The 16,627-nt window shown below is 32.7% G+C and overlaps 2 protein-coding genes across 3 annotated transcripts in view; one reads left to right on the forward strand and one right to left on the reverse strand.

Moving 5' to 3' along the window:
* Positions 1-11,323, reverse strand: part of LOC142974721 (globin-like) — a 40,528-nt gene extending 29,205 nt beyond the window's left edge. The window contains exons 1-2 of one of the 2 annotated variants that reach the window (XM_076117202.1): positions 11,187-11,323; positions 10,058-10,227 (exon numbers count right to left, since the gene is read on the reverse strand). In XM_076117202.1, the coding sequence (XP_075973317.1) occupies positions 10,058-10,144 (87 nt within the window). In that variant the 5' untranslated portion in view covers positions 10,145-10,227; positions 11,187-11,323. Of the gene's footprint in view, positions 1-2,207; positions 2,368-10,057; positions 10,228-11,186 lie in introns of those variants that run through there. The other variant, XM_076117204.1, reaches the window with a different exon arrangement.
* A 279-nt stretch (positions 11,324-11,602) lies between these two features.
* nero (deoxyhypusine hydroxylase nero) lies at positions 11,603-14,713 on the forward strand. The gene is made up of 4 exons (XM_076117495.1): positions 11,603-11,990; positions 12,425-12,748; positions 13,367-13,556; positions 13,933-14,713. The coding sequence occupies exons 1-4, from the start codon at positions 11,711-11,713 to the stop codon at positions 14,051-14,053; spliced, it is 915 nt and encodes a 304-aa protein (XP_075973610.1). The 5' UTR covers positions 11,603-11,710; the 3' UTR covers positions 14,054-14,713.
* Positions 14,714-16,627: the final 1,914 nt, after the last annotated feature.

The following is a 16,627-nucleotide window of genomic DNA, read 5'->3' on the forward strand; positions in this document are numbered from 1 at the left end:
CAACAAGATATCAAAGAGCCACTTGCTACGGCAACTACATGCACTTGCCCCGATCCATACTAATATTATAAATGCGAAAGTAACTCTGTCTGTCTGTCTGTCTGTCTGTCTGTCTGCTACTCAATCACGCCTAAACTACTGAACCAATTTGCATGAAATTTGGTATGGAGATATTTTGACACCCGAGAAAGGACATAGGCTATATATCATCACGCTACGACCAAAAGGAGCAGAGTACCAGTAATTAATGTTACAAAAACGGGGAAAATTTTCACCCATTCTCTCTTATTGGACGCAAGCGAAGTTGCGCGTGTCAGCTAGTATTTTATATTTCTAAATATGTTTTAAGAACCCTTTTAGTAATGATAGTGTCGTTGTAAAGTGGATTGCGTGAGATTGGGGTCATTCACACCACTGATGAAGCCTAATTAGACAGTCTGGAGGACTTTTGATATTTGACATATTTATTTTATTAATTCCAATTAAATAACACTTTAGTTTTAGTCTAGGAGCGTAAATAAAATGGACCGTTCATGGCTACTGTACCTTTAGCATGAATAGATGGAAGAATTGTTGCAAGTGTATGATTTTTTCGATGTAGGTAATCAATTATCGAGAAACATACACTTTTTGATAGTCTTATCAGTACAGAATATTAGGGGATATTTTGTACAAAGTCTCTTTTATTTAATCTTTTGCTATTGAAAAATTACAAAATTCTTTGGCGTCTTTTAGAACCAGTGAAATAATCACCGGAAATATTTTTGAATTGGTTAGTATCAACTCTGTATTGTTATGCAAGTTATTGTGAAGAAATGTATGAATTATTTAAAGTAAGGGCATTGAATCATACACTAATGTAATGTTATGATATGACAACTCTGCTCGTGCAATTGGTCGTAAGTATTTAACAAAGGAACAATATCAAATAGTCGTGGTAGAGTATTAGAGTGCTCTACATATCCTTCTTCGAAACAAAAATATTATATAGGTTTATAATAAATATATTATATAAGTGTATAAGTGTATATTTTTATAAGACTAATAAATAGATAAAATTTTAGTTACTACTTGATCTATTATATGTACGGGGTGCATAGATCAAGTAGTAATTAAAATTTATAACTATAGTATGTCAATATACTACTTGATCTATGTACAGAATGCAACAGGGTGTACACGGTGCCACTAAAAAAACTATTTTTATTAAACAGTTTTCATTAGGAAAATAAAATAACTGCATTGAAAAGTTTTTGATAAATACCCACACGAGTCGAGAATGGACCTCACCAAAATTAATAAAAAATTCAATTCTTTCTATTCAAATAAAGAAAGGATGGAAGAAGGATTTTTGGAAATTAAGGATTGTAAAGAACTTTACACTTCCAGTGTAAAGTTCTTTAGTTTTTTAGTTAGAAACATGACATTCTACGTTTAGGTCTAAGACTAGAAATAAATAATAGCATGAGTAAGTATTTTCCGAATATCACCCCTTTGGGGGTTACTATGGGGGACGAAAGAATACAAAGGTCTATTTCTTTTCGGACCTTGATGCACAGATTTTTATATTTATGCAATTGATTACAAAAAATATATATTGGTCAGTTTATAAAATTCATGGGAGAACTTTTGTTTTTGGAGCAGCTTAAAATATTATGTATACCTAAGGCTTTGATTGGAATAAAATTTTAACATGGTTCAGCTTGTTTAAAGAAAGTTTCAATGGGAGTTCTTTTCGAAGTTGACTTCATTCGAATTTCATGAAAATTTGCATACAGATAGTTTCGTATCTGCAATCAAACAAGCTACTTTTTGTTTCAAAGATCAATTTTGATTTTCATCAAAGTACACGCCGGTTGAGCCGCGCGGGACTCCTAGTAGAATATATTTTTATAAGATGTTTGTTTGAAGACCGAAGCAACAATTTCTTAACCTAAAAATCGGATGAAGACTCCAAAAAATGTTTTACCGGTATATAGCAGTAGGAAAGGTAAACAAGCGACGAAGATCCAAACAGTTACACTAACAAAGAAGACTATTTTATATCTATTTATACATTATACATTGTCGTTTAAATCCTGGCGACACCGTGAGCATTGGCGTAATCCACTTTGATACAATAAATAACGTTTAAAACTAAAGACTGAAACTACCCTATCAATTTCTTATAACAAAAGCTTAATAAAAAACACAGTAACAGTACTTACAAGTCAAATTGTCAATTGGTGGTTTTGAACTTTTTCGCGCGCGTTTTTCGTAGAGGATATAGAGTGATGTCTGCACTACGTTTCGTTTCGCCGAACGCGTGCGAAGCGTACGATGCTCGGTACGACACTGGTGGTTTGTTTACTACACCCGCCGCCCGCCCGCCCTCGGACGAAGCCCTATCAAAATAATAGTATGGACGTTATATTGGAGTAATCACATTTTATATGTACGTTTAGACATGGGTTATCGAATATTTTATTATGGGCATGCATATTCAAGTATTATTTATTTTATTGGATACGAATTGAATTTATAATAGGGGTTGATCTTTGGAGGTTATAAATTTATGGGCAAAGGACTTGTTTGTTTACGACTTTGAAGGAACTTAGTTACATATGCATGATGCAAAAGACTTTACAAATAACGAGACGAACATTGCATTCAAAGAAAAATAAATAAATGAAATTTTAATGCAATGAAAAATTAATTGCTAATTGATTAATAATGCCTTTGTGCATACATAACTTATAACACAGTGTACTATTAGAAAGAAAATTCTGGTAACCATGGTTGCACAATAACACATTGTAAGTACATGAAAATGCCTTCCCAATATAGAGTATGCAGCAAACTAGAATTATTTTAGAAAAATCTACTTTCTAGTTCTTTAAAATAAATACATATTAACAAATACGCTGAAACTGTGACTCTATCCTATCTATCGTTTTTTCCACTTTTTATTACAGTCGTTGTACTAAATATAGTGAGCTCGTCAGGTGTCGCGAATAATCGTGGTTATTTTGAAAGTGTCACCTAGCTTAAAGTTACGACCTGTCAACGCGCCTGCCGCATTTAGATGCAGTATACTAATAAACACTGGACATGTTTATTTTAGAAACGATATACAGGCGTTATTTTAGTTTTGATAGATTTAAATATAAAATGTTATGTATAAAAGTATTGCAACAGTTTTAGATAAACACCTAAAGTATGAATTTCTACAGATTTAAGGTAAAAACCTAAGGTGTGTCCCTGATTTGTGTGATGAATAGCGTTAACGAAGTCGAAAGAGTATCAGACTGTCGATAGTTTCTATTTGACGGCCAGTTTTAGACAGCTAAAAATGATATATCGATCAAATTAACACAAATGAGAACAAATTACGAAACTGAGTTCACCAATAAACTTTTAAATAATGACGATATTTATTCGTTTAAAACTTAAGTTCATAGTTTAATAAGAAGAGGTTAAGACTATTTTTATAACAGGTTTTTACGATACATTGATGGATTGATTTGTTCTTGTATTTTTATGTTCTGTTTTATTATATGAATACATTTAAATCTAGTTCAACAATAAATATGACGAGTATAAAAGTGATTTGAAATATTTTATTTATTTTCCGTTATGAGTGTGGAGGAGATCTGGTTTGCTTTTAATTTTTTTGCACAGAAGTTAATAAATCTCAACTGGTATTAGGCAACTGGCTGATACGTATTATTAGTCATAATGAGGTGACAAATATTAGAGTCAGTCCTTTGAGAGCTCTATCCACCGATTGTTGATGAGATGGCATGCACCATTAGCTCGATTCTCTTTCAATATAGACTACCGACAACCGGCTACCTATCGAAAAAAAAAACAAGAAAATCTGATCAGCGCCTCTAGTGTGCTTCGGAGGAACTTCTTTGGCAGAACATTTTAGATGTCAAACTTTCAATACTCGACACTACCGACTATATGGAATTGCGCTACTGACATCTAAATTTTGATAAATCTACTTGTCTGTAATTTTTACGCACAAACTAGATAGAATGTACGTTTGTGTATCTTTTAAATTGTTTTTTACAAAATGAGCAGGAGCTGTTTGTTTATAAAAAATATTGTCATATAAGTATATAGTATTTCGCTGGTGGAACTGACAACTACAAAAAATACACCATGAGCCTTACCGCATAGTCAAGGGGCACAGCGTATTTTAACTTCGATTATTATCTATTTATTTTTTAAGAAGTTGAAACTAATGAAAAGCTACTGCCAAAATTATGTGAATAAAATAACCAAATACGGTCATAAACTCTACTATCTAAACAATAGGAAAACCGGTTCATCTCTGAATTTATTATTGGTGTGAAGTATCGAATTGGCGCCTCAAATATTTGCATACAGTCTGCGTATTTTTTTAAATAAGTTAAATATTTTCATAAAACTGTAGACATTATTTTTTAATTATTCGTTTTCCACCAATAATAGGTGTAGGTACTGGTACACCTATTATTGGTGGAAAACGAATAATTATTACCTGAACAGTTGTTCAGGTGTGTACCTCTCAATTTAACCAGAGTACAATTAATGTCATTTTGAAAAATCACTCGAAGCTTATTTACCGCAGTATTGATGAAATAAATGCGAGATATTATTGAATGAAATCGCGAAAAAAGATAATCTGCCAATTTATGTTTTGGAAAAAATAATAAGGTGTGACTACTCTATTCAAATGAGACGCTTTTCGTATAGCTTAATTGCTTTTCGAATAATTTACGCCTTATGAAAATGTTTTTTGTATTTGCTATACCAATTGAATAATAATATTGCATGCCGTGTGTAAAAAAACTTAATGCGCTACTAGATATGTAGAGACACGTTTAGTTAGCTCGTTGAACAGATTCCATTTAGTTAATGCATAGGACGTTGTACCTAATATATTATATAATTATGTATAAGAGTGAATAGATCACCAAAGGTAGAAATTAACATTGAACAAGCTATCCTTGTAATCTTCTGAATATTATAACATTAATTTCATTACCCTAGTCTCTATAGCAGTGATGAGAATAGACTTTAGAATCAGTTAAAGATATGCTAAGTCAACCAAATTGTAGTCTGAATAAAGTAGTTGGGAGCCTGTCTCAGAGCAAAGAACTGGCTTTATTCCAGGCGGAATCGCAAGCTAGAACTAGTAAAGAACTGCATTGTGCATTACATCTACTGCATATATTTAGAATGCATAGCACAATACAATATAAATTATAAAACAATAATCTTCGACGCAGTACAGCACGTTGCATCGAGTTAATCGATGATAAGTATCTGCTAATGAAGTATTGTTTTCCCTTCTGACCGGATAATCATTGTGTGTTTATGGTGTATGAGATTTGTTAAGAATACTAATGATTGCGTGCTACTCGTAGCTGTGGGGTATAGCTGAAAGTCGACGACCTGGATGCAATAAATTAGAGCAGATAAGTAATAAAATAATTTTCTTCTAATTGTATTTGACCAGAGATTTATGATGTACTCGAGGCCGCCCGCGACTTCGTTCGCGTGGAAACCTTTCCCGTGTAAAAAGTAGCCTATGTGTTTTTCTGGGTCTTCAGCTACCTATGTACCAAATTTCGTCGTAATCAGTTTAGGAGTAATTGTGTGAAAGCGTAAGGGCGCGTTCACATATAACGTCCGTTTTAACAGGATCCGTTTTACGAATCCGTGGATTGCTGTTATTTTGTCGAATCGGTATTTTTTACTGGATACGGAATACTGTATTATGTGTGTACTGGCTCATACAACTACATACGCTAATAACACACATGTTTAAACGGACCTGTAAAACTGACGTTATATGTGAACGCGCCCTAACAAACATACATACAAACATTCTCACAAACTTTCGCATTTATAATATTATTATTTTTTCGAATGATAATGTCAATGGGTGACTTGGACTAAAGTGGCTTGAAGACTAAGTACGCGCTAATCTATCACTTTTTACGGTGGCCACCGGGCCCAATATTATATCTTCAAATGTCGGATAGAGATAACATCGTTTATTAACTAGTTAATGTCTATTTATATACAAATATATTTTAAAAATAACTTTTTTGACTGTCGGAAGATAAATAATATGGAAATATACTGACAACTTGATGAAAATGCGAGTGCAAATTATGTTATCTAACTATCTCAATATATCAGTAAATTAATCAGGATTTAATTATGTTGCTTAGATAAGCAACAATGAACTGAATAGTGACTATCAATAAATTTGACGAGCATGGGTTGTCAACTGAGATACCTTCCTATTCAATAAGACAAAACTCTCATCCATACTAATATTATAAATGCGAAAGTAACTCTGTCTGTCTGTCTGTCTGTCTGTCTGTCTGTCTGCTACTCAATCACGCCTAAACTACTGAACCAATTTGCATGAAATTTGATATGGAGATACTTTGATACCCGAGAAAGGACATAGGCTATACATATATCATCAAGCTACGACCAAAAGGAGCAGAGTACGAGTAAAAAATGTTACAAAAACGGGGAAAAATGTCACCCATTCTCTCTTATTGGACGCAAGCGAAGTTGCGCGGGTCAGCTAGTGTATTATAAATTAATGTTATTAATTAGTAGCAAAAGAATTATGGCAGCTTATTAAATAACAACACACTCTTTTCGTAATAATAGCTTTTCCATAACATGATTTTGTTGTATCAAAGGGTTTTATTAACCTCAATAATATAATATTCATTTCACGAGTAAAGGATAATTCCCTTGAACTCCCAATGTCACTTCTTTGGCACAAGGTGGACAGCCGAAGTACAATTTATTACCTGCCTGACTAAAATGGGATTTGGTTCCATAATTTTTTAAGGTCCTTGTAAATATGATATGCCTTTTTATAAGGTATCCCTTTTCTATTACGGTTGCCATATTTTTTGGGATAGATATGATTAATATTAAAATGATATAGGATACGGATACGTGGAAAATGTTCGGCATAGAATAAATAATAGTACACGTAAAGATAGTTTTTTATCATTGGAAAAGGGATAAATTATTAATTTAGGGCTTATTTTGTATGTAAAAAGTGATCTTCAGAATTGATGAATAGCGAAGACCCGAAGCACAAACTAACGAATACATTTTTTGGATTCAAAACGATCGAAACAATTTTGGATTTAAATCAAATAAAAAATATTGTTTATTTAATCTTAGTAATGTAAACAAAAGACAATTTATATTATATAAACCTAGTTGATTTAATAAACATGTTTATTAACTAGGTGTGTCTATTTATTCCTTTGAGTAATATTATTGGTTTATTCGCAAGTAGGTATGTGTTATGGACTGTCCGCAGAGATTGTTTTTTATTATGAGAATTACTTGTGATTTAACAGACGGTGAAAGGATTAAACATAAATATTTTGTAATATAATATGAATTTGGTATGTAAGTATAGATTGAATATTTAAGTTATATATGGCATCCTATGGCTATTTACATTACTTTTTAAATCGATGATATCTTTGCTTTTTATATTTGCGGAGAGATAGTATTTAATACAAAGGCCACTATTTGAGGTTTACGGTTTTCTATTTATAATTTTAGAAAATTAAGATATTTTCGACGCATCGCATCATTATTAAACGCCATTGAAGCTTTTCCAAAAAAAACAAATTTTTTCACCGCATTGCTTAATTTTTAAACGCTGTTGAAGTTAGCTTTCACGAAAATCGTGGTCGGAATGCATTGTGGAATAACGTAGTCCAACTGCACATTATGCTGTCGACTGTACAAAGTCATTCTCATTAGCATGTCCAATATTGACGAGTTTAATGTGTGCGCAGTAATTATTGGTAAAGTCTAGCCTACTAGCTCCCAGTGGAAGCTGCTAAAAGGTTAATTACGCCCCCAAGTGTGTCGCGTGTATGAAAATGTATGTGAAAATATCTAGGCAGCACGTGTTATTAGCATGCCCTAGAATTATACCCGAAGGTATAGTTTGACTGTATCAAAAGTTACCTAAGGTATTGTCTGTTTAGAAGTTTTTGAACTTTGAAGAGTTTTAGGATTGAACTTCTTTATTATCTAGATATTTTGTACCTTATAACATCTTTCTGTTGGTTCGTAAGTTCGTCTATTTGTTTCTTATATAAATATTTATGCTCCTTTTTTCGGATGTTAAATCAGAGATAACATGACCACGTCGTGGAAAAGCTGAAAGTCTGCTTAGACACCAGGATGGAACTGGAAGTGATGCCGGCGATTCCCGCTTACAACAAAATCGGAATAAAAGCTAGAAGAAAAAACTTAAAATGTGTAATGTGTTTCTTCTATTGAGTTATAATTTATAACTCATTTTAGTACATAAGCGCGTAGTGTTCAATTAATATACCATAAACAGTTATTGATCTCTTGACTTAAGTAAAGACAATAAAATCAAGACTACAAATGTTATTAAGCCATTAATAACGAGTATCGCTTTGTTTACCTTTGCTTGTAAATAACTATATCGATACCTCCTAAGCATACTGAGTCATCTAACTTTAGTTATTTTATTATTTTTATATAAACGTACGTACATAATAAACCATGATCTAGATATTAGTGTAATTTTTTTAAGAATAATAAGTACGGAGTAGGTAATAATAACAAAAACAAATCATTTCATACCAAAGAAAGAAGAACAACTTGCGTTCAAATCGCTCTCCTGTAAAATTACTCTAATGTCAGTTGATTCCTCTTCAACTTGGGAGGTATCGATACTAGAGAACCATAAAATTCACCGTACGTTCTGTACATGACAAAGGCTTTGTAATTGCGATTCTGTTGAACAAATACATAAACTTAATGAATTCAAAAGACGGGCACTATAAATTAATGACAGTTTTGTATCGACATGTAATAAATTTAAATTGATATAATATATTTGGTTCGATTTGGGAATTACTAATTTGATTAAATGTTTTTCCGACTTGGTACATATAAAAATGAACCTACTTTATTAGTCTTTGGCAAATTATATGTAAGTAAGTACCTGTTAGTACCTACTAGGAAATACAGAATGTACCTACACCTACACTATTTAATGCTTCCTAGTTCTCTCTTTAAATGTAGATTTGATACTTTCTAGTGCGTGCTAGGCACCCTTCTGATGTCTTCCTTATAATTTCATGAATATCGACTGGTTCGTATTTGTGTGCATCAGTCTTATAATCATATGTAGAGTGTAGGTAAGTAATTTGATAAATACTAGTAAATCCGTGATAGTACTAATAAAATAGGCAACAAAAGCTTAATAAAGTGCATTTAGAGTTAAATAAATAAATACATTTTAACCCGTTACTATTCCAATGCAGGTAAACGCTGAGAGTTGGGAAAAAAGAAAATTAGGTACATCATCAGCCACCTTTTTAATACCTACCATAATTTAACTGGTAAATAAGTTTATCTTGATATGGTAAACGTGTCTTTAAACGTTTATAATACGGCGAAGTGACGACCAAAAAGGATAACTTAAAAGCACGTTTCTTAGTCAACTGTAATTTATTAATAAAATCTTCCTTAAAACCAATTACGGCGAAAGGGTCAGGGTTGCAACCTTAATATGTCAGAAGCAAGATATCAATAAGTATATACTTTATCCGTAAAACTTTTTTTTAGATCAGGCTATAATATTTATTTACGTTAAGCAAATCAATAAAAACAACAAAAAAAACAAAAATATAAGGAATTATTATAACTAGTAAAAAATGCTCACGGACTCCTGTTCCTGACACTTGCACTTACTACTACTTGTCGGTCCCGAATGCTTTGTAAGCACAACCGGTGAGCTACTATAGGATTTAACTAGCTTTTACCCGGGACTTCGTCCGCCACCTGAATTTTCCCATGGGAATGCGTCATTTTCCCGGGGTAAAAAGTAGCCTATGTTCTTTCTTAGGTATCAAAATATCTCCATACTACTTGATTCAGTGCAAATTGATTCAGTGGTTTAGGCGTGATTGAGTGACAAACAGACAGACAGAGTTACTTTCGCATTTATAATATTAGTATGGATAAAAAAACTTACCCATAAGTATTTCATTTTGCTGATAATATTCTTCTTCGAATACCAAGTCCTTGGAACAGTTGGGGTTAATTGTTTTGAGATGTCCATGGCGAAGACCGGTTCCTGTTCAGCCTTTTGAAGGATTATTTTCGATTACTTAAATTTTCTTTTAAGTTTCCTCTTGATGAAACCTGTGGAAGGAAGTAGAGATATTAAAAGATAATATGAGTTATTGTTGTAATTATGTAAATGGCTGTCTAGAATATTTGATCGAGTTGGAACCAACACGATATGTGTACCCTTGTTTACAGTAAGAAACCTGCTGTAAGAGTACACTAGCTTTTTGTCACTTTTGGTAAGCTCAATTTGGGTAACTTTGAATCATTTGGGTAACATTGACAGTGGGAATATGAACTACTTTCGATTATTTTTTCGTATGAAACCAACACAATTGATAAAAGTTTATTTTAGTTTTGCAAACTTACAAGAATTGATAATTGAGTTTCGCATACCATACAAAATCACACTTATCACCCATTTCCCATTATCAATCCCAATCGTATATCTATTTATCTCGCAGTTATATTATTCATGTTATTATACTATCGACCATTTATTCATTCAGAAGTATTAACTATGTTATTTTAAGCAGGTCCAAAACGATTTTATTGATTGATTTTTCAGTCAGTTTGTCTATTATGTTAATGAGGTTTATGTTATTAAATTAACGTGCTCGTCACGAATAACTTTACTACCAAAGGTTACTATGGCAGTTATGGTAGGTACCTTTGCTACAAGGAATGCATTTTAAATTAACAGGTAGGTAATGAGTCGGGTTGGTACTATAACCATAATAATAAAAATGCGCAATAATACACACTTATGTACTATAACCTTGAACTAAACCCGGCTACGCGGTTACTTCAAGAAAGTAGGTATAATCTTCTTTTTGGTACCATTCAAAAGTATTCCGACTCATTTATTTTTTAACTGAGTAGCCTTTTTACTAAGTAAGTACATAATATAAGCACCTATACATTATGAACCATATTTAATTTATCCTCAATTATTCTGAAATGTTTTTTTTTAACAAAAATACGATTTAGATAATTCTTCCTTGGTTAAAATGATTAAATTTAAATTTATTTACCTGAGGAATTGAGCACTAGAGTGTTCCACACAAAGTTATTCGAGACTAAAAGCAACTATCAGTTTTAATTTTATTGTTTGTAATTATGAGGGTACAAACAAATAAAATATTGTAAAACAAAAAAAAGCGAATTCACAACAGGAATTTTATTTTCCCGCCAAACCAAATGTTGTTTGGATATTTGGTCTCATAGACAAGTTTTAGACACAATTTAAACTGTATGAGGAAAATTAAGCAAATAGCAATATTTTTTTGTGGCGACTAATAAATCTCGATATGCTGTAAATAGGTATTGTATTGTTCTCAGAATTATTTAACAAAAGATAAATAAACTATTAATGCTCCAACGCACACTCTTTTAACTCTTTTGTAATATCCAAACACAAAACAATTGACAATCACCGAGTTGCTGTCACTGTCATTCAATGCTGAGCGAGTGTCAGTGTCATTACCGCATGCTATTGCTTTATTGATACTCGTTTACTCGCTCAACACGTTTTATTATTTAATTTAACTATAAAAGAATGGCAAACGCCAGCGAGAGTGCTGTAAAGAATATCGGCAAAGTCCTCAATGACCCGTCAAGGCCCATGAAAGAGCGTTTCAGAGCTCTGTTCACGCTTAGAAACTTGGGAGGCGAAACCGCTATAGAATGCATCAGCCAGTGTTTTGTGGACGAGTCTGTGCTGCTGAAACATGAACTGGCATATTGTTTAGGTCAAATGCAGGATGTTCGTGCAATTCCTGTGCTACGTAGCGTGCTGGAGGATAAAAATCAGGACCCCATAGTTCGGCATGAAGCAGGTTAGTTTTTATCTATAAAATTTCAATTATGCGATAAACAATGAGATTAAGAATACGTGAGTTAGTGCATGCATGGTGCCGGCTTAACATGTGCATGAGTCATAATGTCAGTAGTAGGTAAATGTTATATAAAGTGTAAATTACCATTAGATGCTACTTGCTATCACTCCAACCAAGGTATCTACTGCATTTGATGACTGATTGTTACAATTCATAACAAAGTATTTCTTGGAAACAATTTCCTTTAGCACAAAGTTCTCGGAACAATATTTGTGTTTGTAGGAAAACTGTTTTTTATGATTATGTTGTAACTTGAAAAGCTGGCAGAAGATTTTGGCATAGCATGTGAAAAATTTGTTACCATAAGTTGTTGACTCCAATAATTTAATTCTTTATCGAGGTTATTAATATTATTTTAAATTTGCTAATTCCAGGAGAAGCCTTGGGTGCGATAGGAGATCCAAACCTCCGTGAACTACTAGAAAAATACCAACACGACCCGGCAATTGAAGTAGCTGAGACTTGTCAAATTGCATTACAAAGACTAAACTGGGTGGCTAATGACAAAGAAGAAGAAAAAAATCTATCAAAGAGTTTGTATTCATCTGTAGATCCTGCCCCTCCGAGCAAGGAGGATGATGTTGAGAAACTAAAGAGTACCTTGATGGATGAATCTAAGACTTTATTTGAAAGATATAGAGCTATGTTTAGTTTGAGAAACCTTGGAACTACTGAAAGTATCAATGCTTTGGGTGAAGGTGAGAGTTATAATATTCTTAAAAATATTTTATTTGAGTTTTATATTACTAAAATACTTGCAATGTTCGGTCCCTGAATGTTATGTTTGTTTTGGCAAAGCTCTTTACAGATGGCTAAGATTATTTACCACATTAACTATGCACGGTCCACATTTATATTCACAGGCTTAGTGGTATCTGTTATAGTTGCAAACAAAGATTAGAGAGCATTCCACTTTTTGGTTTATTCTCTATAAATTACCATTATTTGAAGAGTATAAACAATAGATATTAGTACATAACTCAATGTAAATTCTCAGAAATATGTCAAACATGTTTAGAAACTGATTTGACAACAACCATTGTTTTCTACTTGTACATGCTTTATGTAGATTTGTTATGGAGAAATTGGAATCATAAATATTGTAGTTAAACACACATAGCATCATTTATTATAATTCTAACTTCAGTCATGGGTATATATACCTAGTAATACCACTAATCATATGTTGACTTAAACCTGTAGTAAAGAGTTTCAGAATGTAAAATTTAAATAATATCAGTAAAAAAACTGTACACAAGTATGGACAATAACATTATTTTTAACAGTATTTAATGATACATAATTGTAAATTTCAGGTTTCAAAGCCTCCAGTGCACTGTTCCGTCATGAAGTCGCATTTGTCTTCGGTCAGATGCAAGACGAGAGAAGTGTGAAATTCCTCAAGTCCACCCTAGAAGATACCAATGAACATGAGATGGTCAGACATGAGGCGGCTGAAGCACTTGGCTCTATCGCAACTGATGAATGCACGGAAGTTTTGCAAAGGTATAAAAGTAAACTGTTTTATAACAATACAATATATCTCCTCTAATGGACGGTGCAGATCCATGATTTTGAGTAAGTAAGATTACTCTTGAGCTTCCAACTGAATCTGCTCCTGTTTACAAATATGAATGATTTCTGCAAAATCATTCTTTGTCTTAATAGTAGACCATAGATTCCCAACCATGTCCTAGTAGATTTTCTAGTTAATTTATCATTTTTAAAGGAGGCAGTAGTCATAGATAATTGAAAACTTATGTACTACACTTAAAGTCAACAGAAAAAACTTCTACAAATGTGTTCTGATTTATTTTATTTTTTGTTATTTAAAAAGTAAAACAAATAATTTGCTAACAATTCATCATGTTATATGTTACAGGTATTTGCAAGACCCACGCCGTGTCGTCCGCGAGAGCTGCGAGGTCGCCCTCGACATGTCCGAGTATGAGAACAGTCCAGAATTCCAATATGCCAACACACTGCTCACCGTACAAGCCTGAACACTTCATATTAGTTAATATATTTTAAACATCAACCTTTTGATTACCCATGCTGATTAAAGACAACTTTTAAAGAACAAAGTCATGACTACATTATTATATTTGATTAAGAAACTGTCGAGTTATATCTCAAATGTTTTCGCATAAAGCACATACTTCTGATTTTTAAAAGAGTCGTGTATTAAAATAATCGTCTTTTGCGTTTGAAGAAGATTGCGACGAAACCCAGGTCTAACAGTTCTTTAACTATACTTGGTAGAGTATAAAATCTTTAATCTGCACTAGTGCAAATGTGGTTAATTTAAGAGGACTCTGAATTTAAAGCATTTACACAATACATGTTAATCTATCAACAAAATCTACAAACAAATGAATGTCAATATGTTATGTATTACAATGTTTGCAACAGGTTGAAGCATATAATTAGGTCAATTTATTTTTATAGTTATTATGTTACTGATATTTTCTTATTAGTAGTAAAACGTGAATTAGTATGAAGTTAGATGATATCTCAACTTTGTGTTTAATTTTTATTTGTGTATGTTTACTTATTTTGGCATTTACATCACACGATTCCATGGATGTTATTTTTATATTATAATAAAGTGTACTTATTATAATATGTTAGTATTTTTGTAAATAAAAGTTATTTAATACCTATACCAATGCTTTCTTTTGAACAAAGGTTGATTTATTCAGCTGAAACATTATGTGAGTACTATTAACAGCTGTGTCCACATTGTCCTTCATTTTGTTCGAAATCAAGACTTTTAGCCTCAGTCATATTTGGGTCTTACTTCTATTAGCCTCCTTTAGTTCTAGAATTACATATGTATGTATTATTACGCCTTTTTCCCATAGGAGAAGGCAGAGACCAACTTGGTACGATCCTTACAAGTTTCCTTTGCCTAATTCATATCCATACGTCTAGTCATACGGCACCGAATTAAATAATAGAATTACTTGACTTGGAAATTCTTACGTAATTTTATTTATTTGTTTAAGAACGTACCTAGTTACATTTTTATAGATCCGTTTTCAATAAATTTATTTTATCAACAATCCAATTGTAATAAAATACTTTTTTTCTTCTGTAGCAGCATATGTTAAGTTGCATAAATGTCTGAGTATATTTGATAATATTTTTAGGATAAATAATGTTAATTGAAAAGAAATGGAAATGATTAGAACGCCGAAGAAATATATTTTTATATTTGTTATCTCTTTGGTCTTTAAGATGGCGGTAAGTAATTCAAACATTATTTTCGTTTTTAGTTATTAGTGTATCCGACTAGTAATCATAAAGTCTCAGATTCGATTCCCGAGTTCGGCGAAGTATTGGCCTTTTCTAAGTTGAGAGCCCGAAGTTTGGTTACTAGTTCGGTAAATAGCTTGTCTGCCTGTATACCTTTGGATATAAGAGAAGTGAAATTATTATCGAGTGTATGTACGTTTGTATAAAAACAGCTGAAACTCCAGAAAATTCTACGGGTATTTTAGTTCTAAAACCATGATTCAATTCCCTGGATTTCATGTTGTTATAAAACTTTTCATAAAAGCTGGGATTTTTGCACTTCCACGTGTAAAAATCCTTTGTTTCAATAACGGTAACTATTTTATGGCTTAACCAGGGTGTAAACAAGTGTGTAGAAGATTTACAGTGACGGAGTAGGATTTTTCAGTTTCAGTAAACGACAAAATTTACAGCGTGGACGTCTCGGTGCGTCAATAGAATTTCAGTGAAGAGCTAATCAGAATCAAAAATATATTACCTACTGTCCAATATTTTTTGTAAAAAAAGCTTTTTTGTGGTACTAATTTTAAGACTAAAGCTACATCTTCTAACATCTAGAGGTGCGCTCATATATTAAATCCATATAATATACTTTTAAAGGTATCAGACGTGCTAGAATCAGAACGCTCTTCGTTCCTGGGCTTCACTCGCGAGATCCCTCTTAGCGGGAACACGTTAGAACTGGTGGATAATCTTCAGACCATAGTGTTCACTTACGTGGAAGGCGACCGCCATGTGCAACGATACTACGACCGATATGACTCGCCGTACTTCGAAGAGAACCAGTAGGTGATAGAAATAAATGGTTATTACGTTGTGTATTGTTTGTTTTATGTAACAAATAAATAAATATAATTGGATCACACAGGGTCCTGTGATTCCAAACTAAGCAGAGCTTGTACTATAGTGACCAGATAGATAACTGATAAACATATATGTATGTACATAATTAATTTAGAAATAAATATTTATATAGATAAGTTAACTTGTGCTCAACACACAAATCTTTTTTTTCCGGGTGAGATTCGAACTGCTAATATTATAGCGTTGAGGAGGTCACGTTAACCACTGCCAAACGTGCAGTTAAATATAGGTACGTGTCTTTATTGTGGATACCCTGTCTATACGAAAGATGAAGACCATGCCGAAAGCTGACTGGCAGACGGGGTATAGGTAAATTAAGGCGATAGCTACCAATGCGTAAGGGGTTCGATTTCCAATTGAAGCCTGTTATTGAATGTGCAGTCCAGTAAATGTTTTTTCCATTATTATTTTGTTAT

The sequence above is a fragment of the Anticarsia gemmatalis genome, chromosome 8, assembly GCF_050436995.1.
Source record: "Anticarsia gemmatalis isolate Benzon Research Colony breed Stoneville strain chromosome 8, ilAntGemm2 primary, whole genome shotgun sequence".
Classification (NCBI taxonomy): Eukaryota; Metazoa; Arthropoda; class Insecta; order Lepidoptera; family Erebidae; genus Anticarsia; species Anticarsia gemmatalis.

Coding starts and splice junctions, on each gene's coding strand:
- nero (XM_076117495.1), top strand. CDS start 11,711: ATGGCAAACGCCAGCGAGAGTGCTGTAAAGAATATCGGCAAAGTCCTC. Junction 11,991..12,424: donor CATAGTTCGGCATGAAGCAG/GTTAGTTTTTAT, acceptor TGCTAATTCCAG/GAGAAGCCTTGGGTGCGATA. Junction 13,557..13,932: donor TGCACGGAAGTTTTGCAAAG/GTATAAAAGTAA, acceptor TATATGTTACAG/GTATTTGCAAGACCCACGCC.